This window comes from Oncorhynchus gorbuscha, linkage group LG04, assembly GCF_021184085.1.
Source record: "Oncorhynchus gorbuscha isolate QuinsamMale2020 ecotype Even-year linkage group LG04, OgorEven_v1.0, whole genome shotgun sequence".
Taxonomy (NCBI): Eukaryota; Metazoa; Chordata; class Actinopteri; order Salmoniformes; family Salmonidae; genus Oncorhynchus; species Oncorhynchus gorbuscha.
The window spans coordinates 83,816,013-83,839,430 of record NC_060176.1 but is presented as its reverse complement, the minus strand read 5'-3'; the positions used below and the strand labels follow the sequence as shown (position 1 = coordinate 83,839,430).

Genomic DNA, 23,418 nt, shown 5'->3' with positions numbered 1-23,418 from the left:
ATCAAATTTACATTGTTTTTCCTCCACTCACTCAGTGGTGTACAAAACATTAGGAACACCTCCTCTTTCCATGACACTGACTGACCAGGGTGAAAGCTATGATCCCTTATTGATGACACTTGATGAGCATCAATATTTGCATATGTTATGGAATCAACACGGCACTGCAGAGTGATGTCATAATAGACTAAGTGAGTGACCAAACAGCCTCCTTTCCCACCCAATCCCCCGAGACATGGATGTATTTGATAAAGAGTTTTGTCCTAATGCAAACGGATATGAACAACACAAAAAAAGGCTAAGTAAAGCCTAGAACCATATCCATTACACTCAGTATTCCTGGACCTCTCCGGGGGGGGGGGGCTAGGCCGGGTAACTCTAAACCACTGACAACCACGGATGCTTTAGAAATCCATTTGACCAAGGAGCTTACCTTCTGGTGCTTGGCTCCTCGGATGTGTGCAGCGTACGCATCTGCCCCGGTGCAGGAGACGTCACAGAGCTCACAGCGGAGCTGGTTCTGAGTCCCCCGGGCTGAGCCTCCACCTCCACTACTGCTGCTGCTGCTGCTCTGGGAGACTTTCAGGGCCACCTCCTTCTTCTTGTGCTTCTGGCCCTCCAGGTGCTCCTTGTAGGTCTGGGTGGATGAGAGGGAGAAATCAGTTCTCTCGATAGGTTTAGCTCTAAGGACAGGCAGGTAGCACGAGTCTCTGTGCTAACCTAAAGACAGGTAGGTATGAGAAAAGGGTTAGATGGAGAGAGAAGAAAAACAAAAGAGGAGAGCTGGATGAAACTGATGGATTGAGTGAGGGACAGAGGTGTTCCCTAAGCTCACCTGGGGTCCTGGCTACAGGTGTTCTCACCTGGGGTCCTGGCTACAGGTGTTCTCACCTGGGGTCCTGGCTACAGGTGTTCTCACCTGGGGTCCTGGCTACAGGTGTTCTCACCTGGGGTCCTGGCTACAGGTGTTCTCACCTGGGGTCCTGGCTACAGGTGTTCTCACCTGGGGTCCTGGCTACAGGTGTTCTCACCTGGGGTCCTGGCTACAGGTGTTCTCACCTGGGGTCCTGGCTACAGGTGTTCTCACCTGGGGTCCTGGCTACAGGTGTTCTCACCTGGGGTCCTGGCTACAGGTGTTCTCACCTGGGGTCCTGGCTACAGGTGTTCTCACCTGGGGTCCTGGCTACAGGTGTTCCTTAAACTCACCTGGGGTCCTGCGCAGCTGATCTTGCAGACATCACAGTAGTGGATCTGTGGTGGTTTGGGGGGCTGCTTGGGTTTCATCTGCTTGCTCTGGAAGGGGGGGGGGGGGTAAAAATACAATAAAATACTGACTGGACAAAACAAAGAACACCTGCTCTTTCCATGACAAAGACCGACCAGTTGAAAGATATGATCCCCTATTGACGTCACTTATATCCTCTTCAAAATCAGTGTAATGGGCCCCTGAGTGGCGCAGCAGTCCAAGGCACTGTATGATGCGTCAATACAGTCCCCGGTTCGAATCCAGGCTGTATCACATCCGGCCATGGATTTGGGAGTCCCATAGGGCAGCGCACAATTGGCCCAGGGTCATCCGGTTTGGCCAGGGTAGGCTGTCATTGTAAACAAGAATTTGTTCTTAACGGACATGCCTAGTCAAATAAAGAAAGGCCACAAGAGGTCGGGCACTGATGTTGGGCTCGCTGTCGGCGTTCCAATTCACCCCAAAGGTGTTAGACAAGGTTGAGGCCAGGGCTCTGTGCAGGCCAGTCAAATTCTTCCACACCGATCTCAACAAACCATTTCTGTATGGACCTCGCTTTGTGCACAGGGGCATTGTCATGCTGAAACAGGAAAGGGCCTTCCCCAATCTGTTGCTAGAAAGTTGGAAGAACAGAATCATCTAGAATGTCATTGTATGTTGTAGTGTTAACATTTCCCTTCACTGGAACTAAGGGGCCTGAACCATGAAAAACAGCCCCAGACCATCATTACTCCTCCACCAAACGTTACAGTGGGCACTATGCATTGGGGCAGGTAGCGTTCCTGGCATTCGCTAAACCCAAGTTCCTCCTGCGGGCTGCCAGATGGTGAAGCGTGATTCATCACTCCAGAGAACGTGTTTCTACTGCTCCAGAGTCCAATGGCCACAAGCTTTACACCCCTCCAGCCGACGCTTGGCATTGTGATCTTAGACCTTGTATGCGGCTGCTCGGCCATGGAAACCCATTTCATGAAGCTCTTGACGAACAGTTATTGACGTTGCTTCCAGAGGCAGTTAGGAACTCCGTCAGTGTTGCAAATGAGGACTATTGATTTTTAAGCGCTATAATTCGCTTCTTGATATGCCACACCTGTCAGGTGGATGGATTATTTTGGAAAATGAGAAATGCTCACTAACAGGGATGTAAACACATTTGTGCACAAAATTTGAGAGAAATAAGCGTTTGTGCGTATGGAACATTTCTGGGATATTTTATTTAGACACTTAAGTTTGTTTTGGCTCTATAGTTCAGCCCTTTGGATTTGAAATCAAATAATGCCTATGAGGTTTAATTTTCCGGTATTTTCATCCATTTAGAGGTGAACCGTTTAGAAAGTACAGACCTTTTTGTACATTGTCCCCTTAATTTTAAGAGACCAAACAAATTTAATGGACCAAAAGCACTCATTATTCACGATTAATTCAGGATAATCTGTAATCATGGTAGCATCCACATGAATGTAGGGGTGTTTAGAAACATATTATATTCTTATTTACAATATGATTGACTCCAAAATACATTAATTTACTATTAATTTCTATTGGACACAAAATAATCTGAAACACAACAGCAAATGCATTCAACACATCTGTAGAATCCCACATTTGATTTGTAACGACTGGAATATGGGACCAAATACCCCACGTTTTACTCCTTTAAACACAATGAATTTGTCCCGATCCTTTTTTCGGGGACCAAAAGTGAGGACTATGTTCAAAAACAGTTCACCCGATATGGATGAAAATCCCCTCAGATTAAAGCTGACACTCTTAACCTCATTAGTATCAATTCAAAATCCAAAGTGCTGGAAAACAGAACCAAAAACATTGTCAAAACAACGTCAAAACATCGTCAAAACAACATCACTGTCCCAATACTTTTGGAGCTCACTGCAGTCAGAAAACATTGGGTTAAAAATATGGACCTGGAAGGGAGGCTTCTTGGTGAAGGAGCTGCCTGTCCAGGCTGCTGAAGCTGCTACAGCCGCCACCGCCTGTTTCTGCTGCTGCTGTTGTTGCTGGTAGTAGGTAGAGGCAGCAGAGTACACCGCAGCCTCGTAGCCCGAGTACGACGTACCTTGGGGAGGGGTGGAGAGAAGAGAGAGAGGGGAGGGGGGGGGTTAATTCCCACACATCTAACTTCCAACTTTGCACAGGCCAGGAGCCGGACAGTTGGGGAGGCAATGCGTGGCGCAATTAACACATTTCCAGTAACAATCCCAGGATTCCTATTAGGTTTCCCAGAAGGCTTTGTTGGAGCTGAAGGATTCTCAGTTGGAGCTTCCTCCAGAAACCAAAAATATATCTGGAAAACCTGGGTGGGAATTCTATGGGAAAGTTAGGAGAATTTTATAAACCTATTTTGTATTTGAATGCTTACCAGAGTAGGCGACGGGGTTGGTACTATACGTAGGACTCTGGGAGTACGTGACTGCGTTGGTTGAGTAGGTAGTTGGCAGGTAGTGCATGCTGGATACGGCTTGCATGTCGTGCTTACCAGAGTACGTGACCGCGTTGGTGGAGTAGGTGGGGCTCTGAGAGTAGGAGGGGACGACGGCAGCCACAGGCTGTACGGTGGACACGGGGTAAATGGAGAATGTGGAGGAAGCTGGGGAGGGAGTGACCGGCTTGATGGCCGTCACCTGACGAGACTGTTGCGTCTGGGTGTAGGGGGTCAGACTGGCCTGGCTGTAGCCCGTCTTAGGGGCTGAGGGGGAGAAGCAGAGACATTCATTATTTTTATTCTTAATGTACGTCTCTTACAGAAGGGAGGAAATTGGTCAAAAGCTGTGTAGCCGGTCTTAGGGGCTGCAGGAGGAGAGAGCTTGAGGTTGGTCAAGAGTTCACCTGTTAAATACAGTACAATACTGGATAAACAATACAGTAGAATACTACAATACTGGATAAACATGGGAACAATACAGTAGAATACTACAATACTGGATAAACATGGGAACAATACAGTAGAATACTACAATACTGGATAAACATGGGAACAATACACTAGAATACTACAATACTGGATAAACATGGGAACAATACAGTAGAATACTACAATACTGGATAAACATGGGAACAATACACTAGAATACTACAATACTGGATAAACATGGGAACAATACAGTAGAATACTACAATACTGGATAAACATGGGAACAATACTGGATAAACATGGGAACAATACAGTAGAATACTACAATACTGGATAAACATGGGAACAATACACTAGAATACTACAATACTGGATAAACATGGGAACAATACAGTAGAATACTACAATACTGGATAAACATGGGAACAATCCAGTATAGAATACATTTCATTCTAGTACAACAATCAACATTTATTCAATGAAATGTCAAAAAAACAATAATAATCACAAAGGAAAAGGAGTGTAGTTGAGCATTGCTCTGGGGTTTTAGGCAGGGTGTCCGTAAAGCACTTTGACATCTGACGTACAAAAAAATAAATAAAGGCTTTCTGGAAAAACACATTTAATTGATCTAGTAACTATCTGACAGTCATCACCTGGTAGGGATTTCTTCCACGTGGTGTCCCAGGAGGTGTTAAGGGAGGCGGTCTGGTAGTAGGACTCTGCTGTGGGTTGGGGCTGTACGGCCACCGCAGCGGCTACCGCAGAGCTAGCTACGGGTTGCTGGTAGTACTGCTTGGGGTCGTAGGTTACCGCTGGGGCCGTGGGCCGTACGTAGGAGTAGGAGTCCTGTAAAACAGAGACACAGTGGAGTCAGGGAAAAGAAACACTGAGGAGGAGGAGTCCTGTAAAACAGAGACACAGTGGAGTCAGGGAAAAGAAACACGGAGGAGGAGTCCTGTAAAACAGAGACACAGTGGAGTCAGGGAAAAGAAACACGGAGGAGGAGGAGTCCTGTAAAACAGAGACACAGTGGAGTCAGGGAAAAGAAACACGGAGGAGGAGGAGTCCTGTAAAACAGAGACACAGTGGAGTCAGGGAAAAGAAACACGGAGGAGGAGGAGTCCTGTAAAACAGAGACACAGTGGAGTCAGGGAAAAGAAACACTGAGGAGGAGGAGTCCTGTAAAACAGAGACACAGTGGAGTCAGGGAAAAGAAACACGGAGGAGGAGTCCTGTAAAACAGAGACACAGTGGAGTCAGGGAAAAGAAACACGGAGGAGGAGTCCTGTAAAACAGAGACACAGTAGAGTCAAGGAAAAGAAACACTGAGGAGGAAGAACAAACACCACGGAGATGTTGGGCTGTTTCAGTACATTCATGCTGGGGAATGTGCAGCTGCACACTGGGAGAAGGTACGAAGAAGCCTTTAGCTACAGGTCAAGAGTTCATTAGGGGACTTCTTTAGACTAGCAGACAGACAATGTGCTTAATTAAATACATATTTAGTCTAGTCATCACAGCATACGAATGAATAGTAATTAAAAGAGACCGTCTATCAGTAGAGTTGTGATCACTACTGACAGAGGAGTTATCTGGGGTTAAAAATAAAATCACAAGCTGCAGTTTAAACCAAAGTAGTTCTCTCAATCCTTCAGCCCATCTGGGCTCCAGATTGACAGAGACTTTCACAGAATAACAAACAGATGTGAGGTCCAACACCTTGATTCAATCAACTTGATGATTCATGGGGTGAGGAATAACAACTTCTGTGTGACTAAATATATATTTAAAAAATTAAAATTAAAAAATAAAAAAAATAGAGGGAACGTTCTCAAAAAAAACCTGAAGCTTCAAATTCTCCCCCCAATGCTGTTTTGCAACCCTTTTTGGGCTAGTGTTAAAACTGCCTCAGAACGCCGCCCAGCCCGGGTTTAAGAAAGCTTTAAAGATTAAATGAACACTCCAAAACACTAACATGTTGAATATAACATTGAGGTGGAATGTTAGTTACCTGGTATCCTACCTGGTAGTTCTGGGACGTGACAGGGGGGGGCGGCGGGGGGACGTCTGGCTGGCGTGCGTAGCCGTAGTCTGCGGTGGCGTGCGCCGCCTGGTACCCTCCGTAGGCTGCGGCAGTGGCTGCTGCTGCCACGGCGACAGGGGCAGGCCTGGCTACGGCGACTGTGGCGCCGGTGGGAGCGTAGGCTGCTGCCACGGAGTGGGCCGCCATCGGTGCCTGGTGTACGGTGTAGCTGGCCACGGTGGTAGGGTGGGTGTAGGCCACCCCCGCAGCTGGCTGCTGACTGGAGAGAGAGAGGGAGATCAGGTCTGACTCTGCTGAGAAGGAAAGTCAGTACAGAGGCTGTGGCGACATTGTGGTGGTGCTGATGTAGGCCAGGGATGGGTAGGGGGGGTCCGGAGGGTGCGAGTCAACGTCCCCCTAAGGAATTTGGAGCATTTATTTTTTATCTACATTTAATTGTCATTTCCTGAAACCTAGAGTACAGTCTTAAACTCTGGTGAATCCTAAATTAAATTGAGACGGTCTCGAAGACACATTTTTGGGGGTTAAATTTAGGGCTAATGATTATTCTAAATTCTAGCGAAAAATGTAAAAAAATGCTTAAGATGTTGTTCTGAATCATTTAATTACTGGAGTCAATGTCCATTTTACTGTAGAAACTGAACTCAACTAGGGCTATATGGAGCTTGTTTCAGATCGCCATCTCTGACCTTATGCATCAGATCTGACGACTAGGCTACCAGCCAATCAACATGCCTTGTTGATTGGCAGAGGAGAGCGAGATAAGTTGTTTCTCCTCGCCACAAGTCCACTGATTGGCTCAAGTCCCACTTCAAGATGGTGGAGTCAAAAACCACAATGTGTCAACTACAATTAGAAGGTAATCGCCTCTGGTGTCCCAGGAGGTCTAAATGAGTCCCTGATTAGAGGGGAACAATGAAAACAAATGCACTGGCATACAGTTTGAAGGACCTACATCATTCATCAATTTAATAAAAATGTTTTAATCAATTTAGGAAATGAAAGCCAGCCTAATATGCTTCCTTAGGTTTCTAAAAATAACCCTGTAGAAACATGGCAGGCTGTCGGCATGTTTAAAAATGAAGAATGATTTAAGGAATGCCTTGAATATTTGACAACGCTCACTGAGCGAGCAAGAGAGAAATCACGCACAGCATCAAAAATGGGGAGCCAGGTGTTGAAATAGGAAAGGAAAGAAATAACAGGAAAGAGAACGAGCGACAGAGCGAGTGAGCGAGGCAAAGCGCAGAGGCGAGAGAATGGAGGTATTCAGGAAAATCCTTTGATTATTTCCCTGATGAGCAGCAGACCAAAAGAGATCTCTGAGTGGAGGAGAGTGCAGTGTCTAGCCCCGGGCCTACTCCTTCCAACACACAGACTAAGCACTACCGTTGACCAGGTCCGTCTAGTGGGCTCCCGATTGGAGATCTAAGACACTGCATCTCAGCGCTAGAGGCGTCACTACAGACCCTGGTTCAAATCCAGGCTGTATCACATCTAGCCGTGATTGTGAGTCCATAGGGCGGCACACAATTGGCCCAGCGTCGTCCGGGTTTGGCAGTCATTGTCAATAAGAATTAGTTCTTAATAACAGACTTGCCTAGCTAAATAAAAAAAGGTTAAATTCCAAAATAAGTTGAAATTGTGCGTTAATTTGTGTATGGTAGTAGTTTTAAAAAAGTCAAAAAAAAAAAAGTCAAGTTTTTATTCATTAAAATGCGTCAACTCAGTCAATTTAAATCACAGTATGGTTTTATTACCCATATAGCCTTGCGCGCATTACCCATATAGCCTTGCGTGCATTACCCATATAGCCTTGCGTGCCCATTCCTCAAAACATAGAAGAAAATCAACTACAGAACATTCACATGCAAGTCGTGTCACCATGCCGACAAACACTGCCTTTCTAAACGCCAACGAATTCCAAGATGTGCAGAGAGGTCTGGTCTATAAACTGTTCGCTGCTCTGGCCCCCCCCTCACGACGCCAGGACAGCGGAGTCAATCACCACCTTCCGGAGACACCTGAAACCCCACCTCTTTAAGGAATACCTAGGATAGGATAAGTAATCCTTCTCACCCGCCCCCCCCTTAAAAGATTTAGATGCACTATTGTAAAGTGACTGTTCCACTGGATATCATAAGGTGAATGCACCAATTTGTAAGTCGCTCTGGATAAGAGCGTCTGCTAAATGACTTAAATGTAAATGTAAGAAGGGCATCAATCATCCAGGTCAGTCTCAATGAGCCAGTTTTAAATCATTCAAAATGGCTGGTCACGCTTCATGTTTTATTAAAATCGTATGTACGGGATACACCAGCCAATGAAACGCTTACTTGCCGGGTCCTTCTGGACAACGCAACAATACATTTATGAAAGATAAAAATAAAATGTCACGGTAGAATAGAACAAATATTTTTAGCATAATACAGGAAGGCACAATTTATAGTCCAATATTTACACACGTTTTGGGAAAAGGAGCAAGTGTTTAAAATTGTGAAGACGAAGAACCTAATGTTAGTAGTAGCAGTTGTGATGTGTGTGGAATCAGTGCAGGTCAGTCCAGTTTAACTGTTCAGCAGTCTGATGGTTTGTAGACAGAAACTCAGAGCCTAAATGGTATCAGACTTCATGTTCTGATACTGTTGGGCAGACGCTAAGGGAGTGAACAGCTCGTGGCTGGGATGTGTGGGGTCTTTGACGATGCGGACTACACCGGGCACGTACGCCATGTTGATTATGTCCATCCACACCAGACGAGGTCAGGACACGCAGGTTGAAATATCAAACACTCTGAACCAACTAACTAAAAACAAATAAACAAACATTCATGGAAATTTAGCTAGCTAGTTAGCAAAAAAAAAAGTGTCCTGGGAGATAAGTAGACCCCTACTTTCTATAGGCCGACTCGTCGTTGATCATCAGGCCTATAACAGTGGTCAGCACACTTGACGGAGTTCATCACCTCGTAGTCGTGGGTACACCAGTTCATTACGCATCACCTCGTAGTCGTGGGTACACCAGTGTTACGAGTGGAGGTTGTTGCCGATCCTCACGTCGGCTGGTGGTCTGCCCGTCAGGAAGACCAGGACCCAGTGGCAGAGGGTCCTGGAGTGAAACAATGGTGTTGAACGCTGAACTGTGGTCAATGAACAACATTCTCATATAGGTGTTCCTGTTGTCCAGGTGTGTTCGGGCTGTGCGAATAGTGATGGAAATAGCATCTTCCGTGGATCTGCTGGAGCGGGAGGCTGATTGGAATGGGTCCAGTGGGCCTGGCATGCTGGCCTTAATGACCAGCCTCTCAAACACTTCAGGATGACCGAGGTGAGTGCGACAGTCACCTTGATTGATCATATTGGACACAGATGGTGTCCTTGGAAAACAGGTGGGGACGACAGCCTGGGGGAGGGATACTGTTGGAATATGTCAGAGAAGACGCCCGCCAGCTGGTCAGCACGGACGACTCGGGAGGACGTGGCCAGGGATGCCATCTGGGCCCGTGGCTTTGTGATTCACTCGAGAGATAGAGTTTTGGAAGGCGGTAGCACCTGGTCGTCCAGAGAGTCTTCCTGGATGGCTCTGCATCGTCTGCCTCGAAGCGGGAATAGAATCTTCCTGGATGGCTCTGCATCGTCTGCCTCGAAGCGGGAATAGAATCTTCCTGGATGGCTCTGCATCGTCTGCCTTGAAGCGGGAATAGAATCTTCCTGGATGGCTCTGCATCGTCTGCCTCGAAGCGGGAATAGAATGTGTTTAGCTCGTCTGGGAGGACTGTAGTCCTTGCAGATGCGTAGAGTGTGTTGTCAAACTTCAATTAATGTCTATTGTCTTTATGCGCCCCTAATGGTTTTGAAAGAGGTCGTACCTGCCTGCCTCGTAATCGTCGCGTGTCACTGGGTCATCAGGGTTAATTTCTGCTGACATTGAATGCTGCAGTACGGGCTCGCAGCGTGGTACGGAGGTCTCTGTTCATCTAGGGGTTTTGGTTGGGGTTTGTCCGGGTTGTTTTTGTGGGCAACATAGGGCTGGGCAATATGGTCTAAAAATCTTCTCAATTTCTTCAAAATGTGGTGATTCACATTTCTCCAAATAGTCCAATACACTGCATTTCAAATGGTAAATAATAACAATAAATCTAATTCAGGGTTTGTGAAACTATACCTAAATAAAGCTAAAATATTCCTTCAAACCATAACCACTAATAATTTTATAAAAATGGTTTAACCCAGTTTTTTTTTTTTTTTTAATAGTCGCTGATCAAGTCCATTAAAATACATTATACTGTTAATTTGACCATATTCACGAATAATTACTAATTTCTTGTGGCATTAAAAACATTAACAACAGTCTCAAACAATCTCTCAAGCACAAGCGAGTAGCCAGCTAAATCTTTACATTTCATGTTCAGCCAACTAGGCTCTATTTGCTAGCTAACAGGGTAAAACAGTTACATTTTAATCTACCTTCGATCTGTCTCGAACAGCATGTTAACCTGTCCACTTTGTTCAAATATGTTGAAATCAAGTGGGCCTACCTTATTTCTCAGAATGAGAACAAATTGCCAATTTCTCATAATTGTGTTCTGTGTTTTATAAAAATGTATATAACATAGACCGCTAGTATAGCATAGACTAGTATAGCATAGACCGCTAGTATAACAAGACAGCTAGTATAACAAACAGCTAGTATAACAAGACAGCTAGTATAACAAGACAGCTAGTATAACAAGACAGCTAGTATAACAAGACAGCTAGTATAACAAGACAGCTAGTATAACAGACAGCTAGTATAACAGACAGCTAGTATAACAGACAGCTAGTATAACAGACAGCTAGTATAACAGACAGCTAGTATAACAGACAGCTAGTATAACTAGAAATGTTGCCAGCGGTACAAGGAACCACCAAAAATGTTCATTCATAATCCCGTTTTAGTAGCGTCTGCTTGGCGATTTGAGGAGTTGAGACAAGGGGGGGGAGAAAAAATATATATATTTTTTAAATCACTAGAAAAGTTCAGTTCTGTATTACAGTAAAGTCATGTTTCAACGCGTTTGTGTCCATATGACCCATTATGTTTGGGACAAACCTCAAAATTCAAAGAGTTGAAACCGCTTGTCAGCGAGGAAGAAGTGATCTCTCATCTTCGTTGTTGTGAGTGGCAGGGGAGGGGCTTGGTGTCACATAAAACAAATGGGAAGGCGCACACAGCCAACGCCAATGTATACAGGCACAGAAGCCAACAGCCAACAGCCAATGTATACAGGCACAGAAGAAGCAAAGGAATTAGTCGTCCTCAAAACATGATATCGATATATCACCCAGCCTTACGGTGGAGGATAGGATTAGTACACAAAAACACATTTCTAAATGAGGCCCGTCACTAACCATGTTCAGGAGTCCTGGGTGGATGAATCTTTGAACCTACTCCAATCAGTATTCTCAAAAACAGTCCTGCAGCATTAAGTCTGCCTCTGTCCAGCGCCTAACATTTCTGTGTGTTGGTGACTACCGCAAGTTGCTGGTTGTAGGCAGGGAGTAGGAACCGTGATCTGATTGGCCGAAGTGGGGGACGGGGGCTTTTTTTTTTTACACATATTTGTAGCCTTCAGAAAGTATTCGGACCCATTAAATGTATCCCATAATGTTGTATTACAGCGTATTTAATTCACTTTAAATTCACATTCCCTAACCCAATTTACACACAATACACCATAATGACAGTGAACTTTCAATATAAATACTGAAAATTAAATACAGAAATCGAATTTACGTAATTATTCATACCTCTGAGTCACTACTTTGTAGAAGCACCTTTGGCGGCGGTTGCCAACATTTGCCAATTATTATTTTCCAAATTCTTCAAGCTCTGTCAAATAGGTTGTTTATCATTGCTAGACAACCATTCAGGTCTTGCCGTAGATTTCAAGTAGACTTAAGTCAAAACTAACTTGGACTTGGTAAGCAACTCCAGTGTAGATTTGTCTTTGTGTTTTAGTATATTGTCCTGCCGAAAGGTCACTAGTACTCAGTAACGTGATGTATTGGATTTTCATAACATAACACTTTGTATTCAGAACAAAAAGTGAATTGCTTCATCACAATTATTTTGCAGTATTACTTCAGTGCCTTGTTGCAAACAGGATTCATGTTTTGGAATATTTGTTTTCTGTACAGTTCTGCTTCCTTCTTTTCACTCTGTCAATTAGGTTAGTATTGTGGAGTAACTACAATGTTGATCCATCCTCAGTTCTCCAATCACAGTCATTAAACTCTGTAACTGTTTTAAAGTCACCATTGGCCTCATGGTGAAATCCCTGAGTGGTTTCCTTCCTCTCCAGCAACTGAGTTAGGAAGGACGCCTGTATCTTTGTAGTGACTGGGTGTATTGATACACCATCCAAAGTGTAATTAATAACTTCACAATGCTCAAAGGGATATTCAATGTTTGCTACCAAGAGGTGCCCTTCCTTGCGAGGCATTGGAAAACCTCCCTGGTCTTTGTGGTTGAAATTCACTGCTCGACCTTACAGATAATTTCATGTGGAGATGAGGTAGTGATTTAAAAGTACATGTTAAATACTATTATTGCACACAGTGAGTCCATGCAACTTATTATGGGACTGGTTTGTGAAATTGACTCCTGAACTTATTATTTGGGCAAATAACAAGTGTTTAAATACTTGACTTCATTTAAAAATAAATCATTTGTAAAAAGTCAAAAACGTAAATTCCACTGACTGTATATATTTTATTCTATTTTAAATTCTGTAACAACAAAATGTGGGACAACGACATAGTTGTGATATTTCGCTTTAAAAACATGCTTGGTTAACGTCACCCGCGACAAAGAGGAGACCCTTTTACAGTTTGCAGAGCGGCGCCTTGGTGTTTGCTTGTGACGGTATGTACACAGCTTTGAAAACACGCGAAATCACTCTGCATACAGTGCATTCCTTCGCTTTGTTAAATTACAGCCAATGGATCAACATTACACCCCCCCCCCCCCCTTTCAATCTACGCACAATTTGTTTTCACCTTTATTTAACCAGGAAAACAAGTTCTCATTTACAACTGCGCCCTGTGGCCAAGATAAAGTAGTGCAACAAAAAGAAGAGTTACACAAACAATAACAGAGATTTATCTATTTATGTGCAAATGAAGTAGAGGCAATAAAAATGCCAATAGTGGCAAAGTATTTACAATTCAGCAATTTACACCGGAGTGATATATATGCAGACGAGGATGTGCAGTAGAAATACTGGTGTGCAAAAGAGCAGAAAAACAAAAATGGGGATGAGGTAGTTGGTTGGATGGACTATTTACAGATGGGCTGTGTACAGCTGCACCGACCGGTAAGCTGCTCTGACAGCTGATGCTTGAAGTTAGTGAGGGAGATGCAAGTCTCCAACTTCAATCATTTTTTGCAATTCCTTCCAGTCATTGGCAGCAGAGAACTGGAAGGAAAGACGGCCAAAGGAGGAATTGGCTTTGGGGGTGACCAGTGAGATAAACCCGCTGGAGCGCGTGCCACGTACGGGTGGGTGTTGCTATGGTGACCAGTGAGCTGAATAAGGCGGAGCTTTACCTATCAGGCAAAGACTTATAGATGACCTGGAGCCAGTGGGTTTGGCAATGAGTATGAAGCGAGGGCCAGCCAACGAGAGCGAACAGGTCGCAGTGGTGGGTAGTATATGGGGTATATATTGGTAACAAAACAGATGGCACTGTGATATAGACTGCATCCAATTTGCTGAGTAAAGTGTTGGAGGCCATTTTGTAAATGACATCACCGAAGTCAAGGAACGGTAGGATGGTCAGTTTTATGAGGGTATGTTTGGCAGCATGAGTGAAGGAGGCTTTGTTGCGAAATAGGACGCCGACTAATTTTGCTGATTTAATTTTGGATTGGAGATACTTAATGTGAGTCTGGAGGGAGAGTTTACAGTCTAACCAGACACCTAGGTATTTATAGTTGTCCACATATTCTAAGTCAGAGCCGTCCAGAGTAGTGATGCTAATCGGGCGGGTGTGGGCAGCGTTTAAGAGCAGTTGGAGGCCAAGGAAGGAGAGATGTATGGCGTTGAAGCTCGTCTGGAGGTTTGTTAACAGTGTCCAAAGGGCCAGATGTATACAAAATGGTGTTGTCTGCGGAGAGGTGGATCAGGAGTGACATCATTGATATATACAGAGAAAAGAGTCAGCCCAACAATAACCCATAATGTCAAGAGAAAAAACTTTACTCAACTCAGAGTTCATCTTGGGATTACCGGTCATATCAAAGTGGCTTTTAGCCAGGTACATTTTCTATGGTAATGACTTCTTCCAGGGCTGACTCAGGGCTGACTCAGGGCTGACTCAGGGCTGACTCAGGGCTGACTCAGGGCTGACTCAGGGCTGACTCAGGGCTGACTCAGGGCTGACTCAGGGCGAGGTTAGGACCAATGAAATCAGATTCCGTCATCATACTCATCATTTGACGGATTAAATATTTTTATTAAATCAAAATGTTTGTTGTTTAAAAAATAAAAGATTAAAATCACATCACACAAAAGTATTTTTAACTTCCCACAATGCAACACTGACTTAATAAAACAAATATATCAATAGGAGTTGGGGGGAAAGGTTGTGGTCGTGACAATAAGTAATAAAAGACAGCGCTTCTAAAATCCTATTTCACAATTTTATTTATTTTACTTTATTTAACTAGGCAAGTCAGTTAAGAACAAATTCTTATTTTCAATGACTGCCTAAGAACAGTGGGTTAACTGCCTGTTCAGGGGCAGTACGACAGATTTGTACCTTGTCAGCTCGGGGGTTTGAACTTGCAACCTTCCGGTTACTAATCCAACGCTCTAACCACTAGGCTACCCTGCTGAATTTGCAGTAACTTTTTTTTCCCCCCCATTTAAAAATGTTGCCGCAAAAAAATTTTTTAAAGTGGAACTGACTCGACCATTGATTGAGGTTTCAGCTTTTCCCGCAGTGATAAGTTCAGTGTTCGACTAGTGACATGCAGTTACAAGCCTGCTAGAGTTAGCAGCTCGTTACCCTTACCAGAAGCAACAGTTCGATCCATGTGGAAAATCTGGTTGAATAGCAGTCAAGTGTCTGTAAAAAAAATAAAAAAAAAAATAAAATTCCCCAACATCCCTCTGAGATTGGAAGGTTTGCTCTGAGTTACGTTTATTTAGGGAGAAAGTTAGAGGCATAAATATCACAGCCAACAAATATACATTCTCTGTTACTGTAATGGTGAGGGGTTAACATCCCTCTGGGATGTGATATTTGTGCGTCTAACGTTCCTCACTCAAGTATTCATGATTCAGTCAGGATTATCTGTAAAGTCATGGTAGCAGCCACTTTAGATGAAGTGTTTAGAAATATATTACATTCTTATTTACAATTTTTTTTAAAGCGACACAATATAAACCATTTATTTCTATCGTGCAATTTTTTTTATCTGAAATAAACTTTTTACCACACCTAAAAACAAAAATATATATATATATAAAAAAAATAGGGAGACATGCTGTAATTGTCTTAACAGCTCACCTGATATGAAAATACCCTCAAATTAAGAAGCTGACAATCTGCACTTAAACCTCAGTCACATTGTATCATAACCAATCCAAAGTGCTGCAGTACAGAGTCACAACAACAACGTGGGTCAACGTCCCTGTGGAGTTCTGTCCTTTCTGCTCTATCCCCAGGAAGGGCACCCGCCGCCCTATCCCCAGGAAGGGCACCCGCCGCCCTATCCCCAGGAAGGGCACCCGCCGCCCTATCCCCAGGAAGGGCACCCGGGGAAGGGCACCCGCCGCCCCAGGAAGGGCACCCGCCGCCCTATCCCCAGGAAGGGCACCCGCCGCCCTATCCCCAGGAAGGGCACCCGCCGCCCTATCCCCAGGAAGGGCACCCGCCGCCCTATCCCCAGGAAGGGCACCCGCCGCCCTATCCCCAGGAAGGGCACCCGCCGCCCTATCCCCAGGAAGGGCACCCGCCGCCCTATCCCCAGGAAGGGCACCCGCCGCCCTATCCCCAGGAAGGGCACCCGCTGCCCTAGCTACGTCTAAATGTGGATCCTAATCACATGTCAAATAACACTTAAGAGGTAGATTTAAGATTTAAAAAATAAAATTTTAAAAAAGCAGACATTTCAGTTATACCTGATCTCTACCCAAAACAGCCAACTGCAAAGCAGCAGAAACATTGAGTATCACAGGTAGCATTTTGGTCATATATGAACCAGATATAACGGACCATTCCACAAAATGAGTAGAATTCTGTTGAGAAACATGCTCACTCAGAATTAGTCAAAAGTAGTTTGGTGCCAATTCCCTCTCAGTCAAAACCAAACTCAGTAAGACAACAAAATAGCACATTTCCTTTTCTGGTGTAATATATCTGGAAAAATTGAATTAAATGCTTAAAATTAGTGATTTGTCTCATTTGAAAAGTTATTCAAATAAAGTTTTATACACAGATTAAATCACTGAAGATATGGTGTACCGTTGTCCCACTCATTTCCTTATGGACGATTTCACACCATTGGTCTCTCTGACAAAAGAGGGAAGGGGGGGTGAAGCCATTTTGTCCAGTGGTCAGCAAGCTGACAGGGCAGAAAGAGCCACCATGCTCTGCCTGCTAATGCCATGAAGAATAGTCTTGGCTTTCCATCAATGAGCTCTAAGCTGCAGGAAACATGCTTTCAAAAAGAGATGCAGGAAAATAACATTTAAAAACAGCACCCCACAACTAAAATGTCATTAAAACGTTACCACCTAATAGGCCAAACTGTTTCTCATTAAAACGGTTGTGTGTTTATGGGTTAAATGGCACAATCCTCTTGGTACAACAATCTAAGTTATCAACTTTAGTCAACTTGGATAGAAATATTGGGTAGCAGCTGTGTTCTAGTAAACCAAATCATTCTAAAGGACTCTGGATTAGCTGTGTTCTAGTAAACCAAATCATTCTAAAGAACTCTAGCCTACTGATTCAGCTGTGTTCTAGTAAACCAAATCATTCTAAAGGACTCTGGATTAGCTGTGTTCTAGTAAACCAAATCATTCTAAAGAACTATATTGGGTAGCCTACTGCAGCTGTGTTCTAGTAAACCAAATCATTCTAAAGGACTCTAGATTAGCTGTGTTCTAGTAAACCAAATCATTCTAAAGGACTCTAGATTAGCTGTGTTCTAGTAAACCAAATCATTCTAAAGGACTCTAGAAAACCAAATTTGTTTAGATTAGCTGTGTTCTAGTAAACAAATCATTCTAAAGAACTAATTGGGTAGGAGCTGTGTTCTAGAAACCAAATCATTCTAAAGCTGTGTTCTAGTAAAACAAATCATTCTAAAGGACTCTAGATTAGCTGTGTTCTAGTAAAACAAATCATTCTAAAGGACTCTAGATTAGCTGTGTTCTAGTAAAACAAATCATTCTAAAGGACTCTAGATTAGCTGTGTTCTAGTAAAACAAATCATTCTAAAGGACTCTAGATTAGCTGTGTTCTAGTAAAACAAATCATTCTAAAGGACTCTAGATTAGCTGTATTCTAGTAAAACAAATCATTCTAAAGGACTCTAGATTAGCTGTGCTTTTGGTAGGTTTGTGATAGGTGACAGCAAGATACAGAGTCTAAACTATTCAAACCCCTTAGATTTGACATTGTTAAAACGTGAGATTTAAAAACTTTCATTTTGTGTCAACAATCTACACAAAATACTCTAAAATGTCAAAGTGGAAGAACTTCTATAAAATAAAATAAAGATTAAAACAAAAAAAGTAACTGTCATTGCAAAATAACACAAAGACAGTTCATTCGGAAAGAATTCAGACCCTGACATTTTCCACATTTTTTAACATTACAGCCTTATTCTAAAATGCATTTAGTTTTCCCCTTTGTCAACCTACACACAATAGATACATTTTTACAAATAAAAAAACTGAAGTATTCAAACCCTTTAGTCAGTACTTTTGGCAGCGATTGTTGGAAGGTGAACCTTCGCCCAGATTAAGGTCCTGAGCACTCTGGGGCAGTACTTTGATCCTTTCATCTATCCGGACTAGTATGCCAGTTCCTGCCGCTGAAAAACATCCCACAGCATGCACCACGCTTCACCGCAGGGATGGTGACCGGTTTCCTCCAGATGTGATGCTTGGCATTTAGGCCAAATAGTTTCATCTTGGTTTCATCAGACCAGAGAATCTTGTCTGAGATAACTATAAGTGGGCTGTCATTGGGGCTGACGCGGTGACCGTATCACGTCCATGTTCAGGAGTCATGAAGGTTTCCGCTCAGGTTAAGGACCGGTCACTGCAACCTTAAAGGTCCTCAATGATGTCACCATTGCCCTCGATTCTAAGCAATGTTGTGCTGCTATTTTTATTGACTTGGCCAAAGCTTTTGATACGGTAGACCATTCCATTCTTGTGGGCCGGCTAACGAGTATTGGTGTCTCGGAGGGGTCTTTAGCCTGGTTTGCTAACTACCTCTCTCAAAGAGTGCAGTGTATAAAGTCAGAACATCTGCTGTCTCAGCCACTGCCTGTCACCAAGGGAGGACACCAAGGCTCAATCCTAGGCCCCACGCTCTTCTCAATTTACATCAACATAAACAGGCAGTAGGAACCGCTCATCCATTTACAGTTGAAGTCGGAAGTTTACATCCACTTAGGTTGGAGTCATTAAAACTCATTTTTCAACTACTCCACAAATGTCTTTTTAACAAACTATAGTTTTGGCAAGTCAGGATAGGACATCTACTGCATGCATGACAAGTAATATTTCCAACAATTGTTTAAAGAAAGATTACTTAACTTATAACTCACTGTATCATAATTCCAGTGGTTGAGGTTTACATACACTAAGTTGACTGTGCCTTTAAAAAGCTTGGAAAATTCTAGAAGATTATGTCATTAGAAGCTTCTGATAGGCTAATTGACTTCATTTGAGTCAATTGGAGGTGTACTTGTGGATGTATTTCAAGGTCTACCTTCAAACTCAGTGCCTCTTTGCTTGACATCATGGGAAAATCAAAAGAAATCAGCCAAGACCTCAGAAACAAAATTGGAGACCTTCACAAGTTTGGTTCATCTTTGGGAGCAATTTCCAAAACGCCTAAAGGTACCACGTTCATCTGTACAAACAATAGTATGCAAGTATAAACACCATAAACACCACACAGCTGTCATACCACTCAGGAAGGAGACGCGTTCTGTCTCCTTATAGATGAACGTACTTTGGTGCGAAAAGTGCAAATTAATCCCAGAAAAACAGCAAAGGACCTTGAAGATGCTGGAGGAAACAGGTACAAAAGTATCTATATCCACAGTAAAACGAGTCCTATATCGACATAACCTGAAAGGCCGCTCAGCAAGGAAGAAGCCACTGCTCCACAACCGCCATAAAAAAGCCAGACTACTGTTTGCAACTGCACATGGGGACAAAGATCGTACTTTTTGGAGAAATGTCCTCTGGTATGATGCAACAAAAAATAGAACCGTTTGGCCATAATGACCATCGTTATGTTTGGAGGAAAAAGGGGAGGTCTCAATAGGTCTCAATTAGTCAAGGTATTGGCGTGGCCATCACAAAGCCCTGACCTCAATCTTATGGACAATTTGTGGGAAGAACTGAAAAGGCGTGTGCGAGCAAGGAGGACTACAAACCTGACTCAGTTACACCAGCTCTGTCAGGAGGAATGGGCCAAAATTCACCCAACTTATTCTGGGAAATTTGTGGAAAGCTACCTCAAACATTTGACCCAAGTTAAACAATTTAAAGGCATTGCTACCAAATACTAATTGAGTGTTTGTAAACTTCTGACCCACTGGGAATGTGATGAAAGAAATTAAAGCTGAAATAAATCATTCTCTACTATTATTCTGACATTTCACATTCTTAAAATAAAGTGGTGATCCTAACTGACCTAAGACAGGGAATTTTTACTAGGATTAAAATGTCAAGAATTGTGAAAAACAGAGTTTAAATGTATTTGGCTAAGGTGTAAGTAAACTTTCAACTTCAACTGTATATGCAGAAGATAATCTTATACTCAGCTGGCCCCTCCCTGGATTTTGTGTTAAATGCTCAACAAAGCTTTCTCAGTGTCCAACAAGCTTTCTCTGCCCTTAACCTTGTTCTGAATATCTCCAAAACAAAGGTCATGTTGTTTGGTAAGAAGAATGCTCCTCTCCCCACAGGTGTGATTAATACCTCTTGAGGGTTTAGAGCTTGAGGTAGTCACCTCATACAAGTACTTGGGAGTATGACTAGACAGTACACTGTCCTTCTCTCAGCACTTATCAAAGAAGCAGGCTAAAGTTAAATCTAGACATGTTTTCCTCTATCGTAATCACTCCTTTCACCCCAGCTGCCAAACTAACCCTGATTCAGATGACCATCCTACCCATGCTAGATGACATAATTTATAGATCAGAAGGTAAGGGTGCTCTGGAATGGCAAGATGTTCTTTACCATTCGGCCATCAGATTTTCCACCAATGCTCCTTATAGGACACATCACTGCACTCTATACTCCTCTGTAAACTGGTCATCTCTGTATACCTGTCGCAAGACCCACTGGTTGATGCTTATTTATAAAACCCTCTTAGGCCTCACTCTCCCCTATCTGAGAGATCTACTGCAGCCCTCATCCTTCACATACAACTCCTGTTCACTCCCCCCTATCTGAGATATCTACAGCAGCCCTCATCCTTCACATACAACACCCGTTCTGACAGTCACTTTCTGTTAAAGGTCCCCAAAGCACACATCCCTGGGTCGCTCTTTTTTCAGTTCTCTGCAGCTAGCGACTGGAACGAACTGTAACAAACACTCAAACTGGACAGTTTTATCTCCATCTCATTCAAAGACTCAATCATGGACACTCTTACTGACAGTTGTGGCTGCTTTGCGTATTGTATTGTTGTCTCTACCTTCTTGCCCTTTGTGCTGTTGTCTGTACCATGTTATGTGTTGTCTCCATGCTGTGTTGTCTCCATGCTGTGTTGTCTCCATGCTGTGTTGTCTCCATTCTGTGTTGTCTCCATGCTGTGTTGTCTCCATGCTGTGTTGTCTCCATGCTGTGTTGTCTCCATGCTGTGTTGTCTCCATGCTGTGTTGTCTCCATGCTGTGTTGTCTCCATGCTGTGTTGTCATCGTAGGTTTCTTTTTATGTAGTCTGTCTTGTCGTGATGCGTGTTTTATATGTTAATTTTTTATCCCAGCACTCACCGCAGGAGGCCTTTTGGTAGGCAGTCATTGTAAATAAGAATTTGTTCTTAACAGACTTGCCTAGTTAAATAAAAGGTTAAATAAATAAAATAAAAAAATACATGTATTTTTCCAGCAGCATTTAGTTTCAGGACTGGGTTTTATTTTAATGTTACCACCTACCAACCATTGTTTATTAAATCAGAAACCGCTGCAAAGTTGAAGGCTCTTCTGTATCTACAGAAGTCAGGTCATTTATACTGAGCAGAGCTGTTGAGTGTTTATACTGGAACTGATGGCTACCATCAACCAACAATCATGTCAATGTGGAGCTAACAGAGCAGAGCTGCACCGTCACAAAATGTGGGGTACGGAGATCAATTAGGCCTGTGCATGCTAGTTAGCTAAGTTACATATGGTTAGCAAGATAGCTAGTTTTCTAATGTTACCATGCTAGCTACACTGACAGCTGTCAGTGCCCCATTTGTTGATGGATTCCCGGGACCACCCATACGTAGAATGTATGCACACATGACTGTAAGTCGCTTTGGATAAAAGCGTCTGCTAAATGGCATATATTATATTTTATATTATATGTTTATTCCTAGCCACCATGCTTCTACATCTGCATTGCTTACTGTTTGGGGTTTTAGGCTGGGTGTCTGTACAGCACTGTGACATCAGCTGATATATATATATATAAAAATATAAAAAGGGCTTTATAAAATTTGATTGACTATTAACTCCATGCTTAATTTCCCACAACCAATTATTGAATATGTATAAGTAACCTAATTAAATCGGAGGTGGAACCAAAACGTGCATTTCCCAGAGGACAGGATATTACGGCAAAGTGGAGGCCGCAACTTCCTCTGGGGAATCCTTTAAAGGTCCGGGATCCCTGGAACATGTGCCCTCCCTCCCCCCCATTGAAGTGTATATTTTTTTTATTGGCTAGGTTAGGGTTAAAAGGTAGTGAAGGTCCCTAGGATCCCTGATAACACCGACCGTCCTTTTAAAATTGGGTTCCCGCGGTGATGGATCGCATATTTCCCAATTCCAAGGAGTCATATCCTACCTGTACTGAGCAGCACCACCGTGGGTAAATCCAAAGTAGTTGCCGGTAGCCATTTTGGCATCTTCACCAAGCCGGCTGGGCACTGCAGAAAGGGGACAAAGATACATCGAGGGTGAACGGTGGGTTTAGGTAGCGAGCTACTGTTTGAAGCAAGACCCCCGCATACAGTACACTGCAGAGGCGTTAAAAACAGGCAGAAAGAGCACTTCAAGGACACACCGACAAAAACCCACCCCCAGCTTTCATCGTAAATGTTATAAATTATTAATTGTTAAGTCTTGTTACCTAATTTAATCGTTTTTTATTAACGTTAACTCACCATAGGTGAAGGAGACCACTGGACATATAGGAATCATTGGGTTCGTATTTTCTGACGAACTCTTGTCTTGTAAACCCTGCGTATTTATATGAGAAGGTCGGACCAGGAAATGGACCCGGCGCACATGCGCACTGCATGCAGATATACATGGGAATTGTAGTTCTATTCGGCCTCTGATTATTGTTATTTTTTTCCGATGTCGACCGACTTGGTCAAACCATAATACCAAATTATCAGTGGTGGAAAAAGTACCCAGTTATCATACTTTAATAGAGAATGACTCAAGTAAATGTGAAAGTCACCCAGTAAAATATTACTTGAGTAAAAGTAAAAAAGTATTTGCTATTATGTACTGTATATTTTCGCTACACCGGCAATAACATCTGCTAAACATGTGTATGTGACAAATAACATGTGATTTGATTTTTCAGTATCGAAAGTAAATTTAATTTCTAAAATATTAAGTATCAAAGGTAAAAGCATGAATCATTTCAAATTCCTTATATTGCGCAAACGAGACGGTACCATTTAAAAAAATGAATGGATAAGCAGAGGCACACTCCAACACTCAGACATTCAAAATGTAACTAGTACTTTTGAGTGTCAGGGAAATGTATGTTGTAAAAAGTACTTT

At 43.0% G+C, this 23,418-nt stretch overlaps 1 protein-coding gene across 9 annotated transcripts in view; it reads right to left on the bottom strand.

The window, feature by feature from the left end:
- Nucleotides 1-22,910, bottom strand: part of zfr (zinc finger RNA binding protein) — a 48,598-nt gene extending 25,688 nt beyond the window's left edge. For 3 of the 9 annotated variants that reach the window (XM_046348220.1, XM_046348223.1, XM_046348228.1), the window contains exons 1-9: nt 22,785-22,910; nt 22,466-22,547; nt 15,225-15,278; nt 6,133-6,424; nt 4,775-4,967; nt 3,627-3,953; nt 3,172-3,323; nt 1,207-1,293; nt 434-637 (exon numbers count right to left, since the gene is read on the bottom strand). In XM_046348220.1, the coding sequence (XP_046204176.1) occupies nt 434-637; nt 1,207-1,293; nt 3,172-3,323; nt 3,627-3,953; nt 4,775-4,967; nt 6,133-6,424; nt 15,225-15,278; nt 22,466-22,547; nt 22,785-22,821 (1,428 nt within the window). In that variant the 5' untranslated portion in view covers nt 22,822-22,910. The remainder of the gene's footprint in view (nt 1-433; nt 638-1,206; nt 1,294-3,171; nt 3,324-3,626; nt 3,954-4,774; nt 4,968-6,132; nt 6,425-15,224; nt 15,279-22,465; nt 22,548-22,784) is intronic. The other 6 variants (XM_046348226.1, XM_046348227.1, XM_046348221.1 and 3 more) reach the window with 5 other exon arrangements.
- Nucleotides 22,911-23,418: the final 508 nt, after the last annotated feature.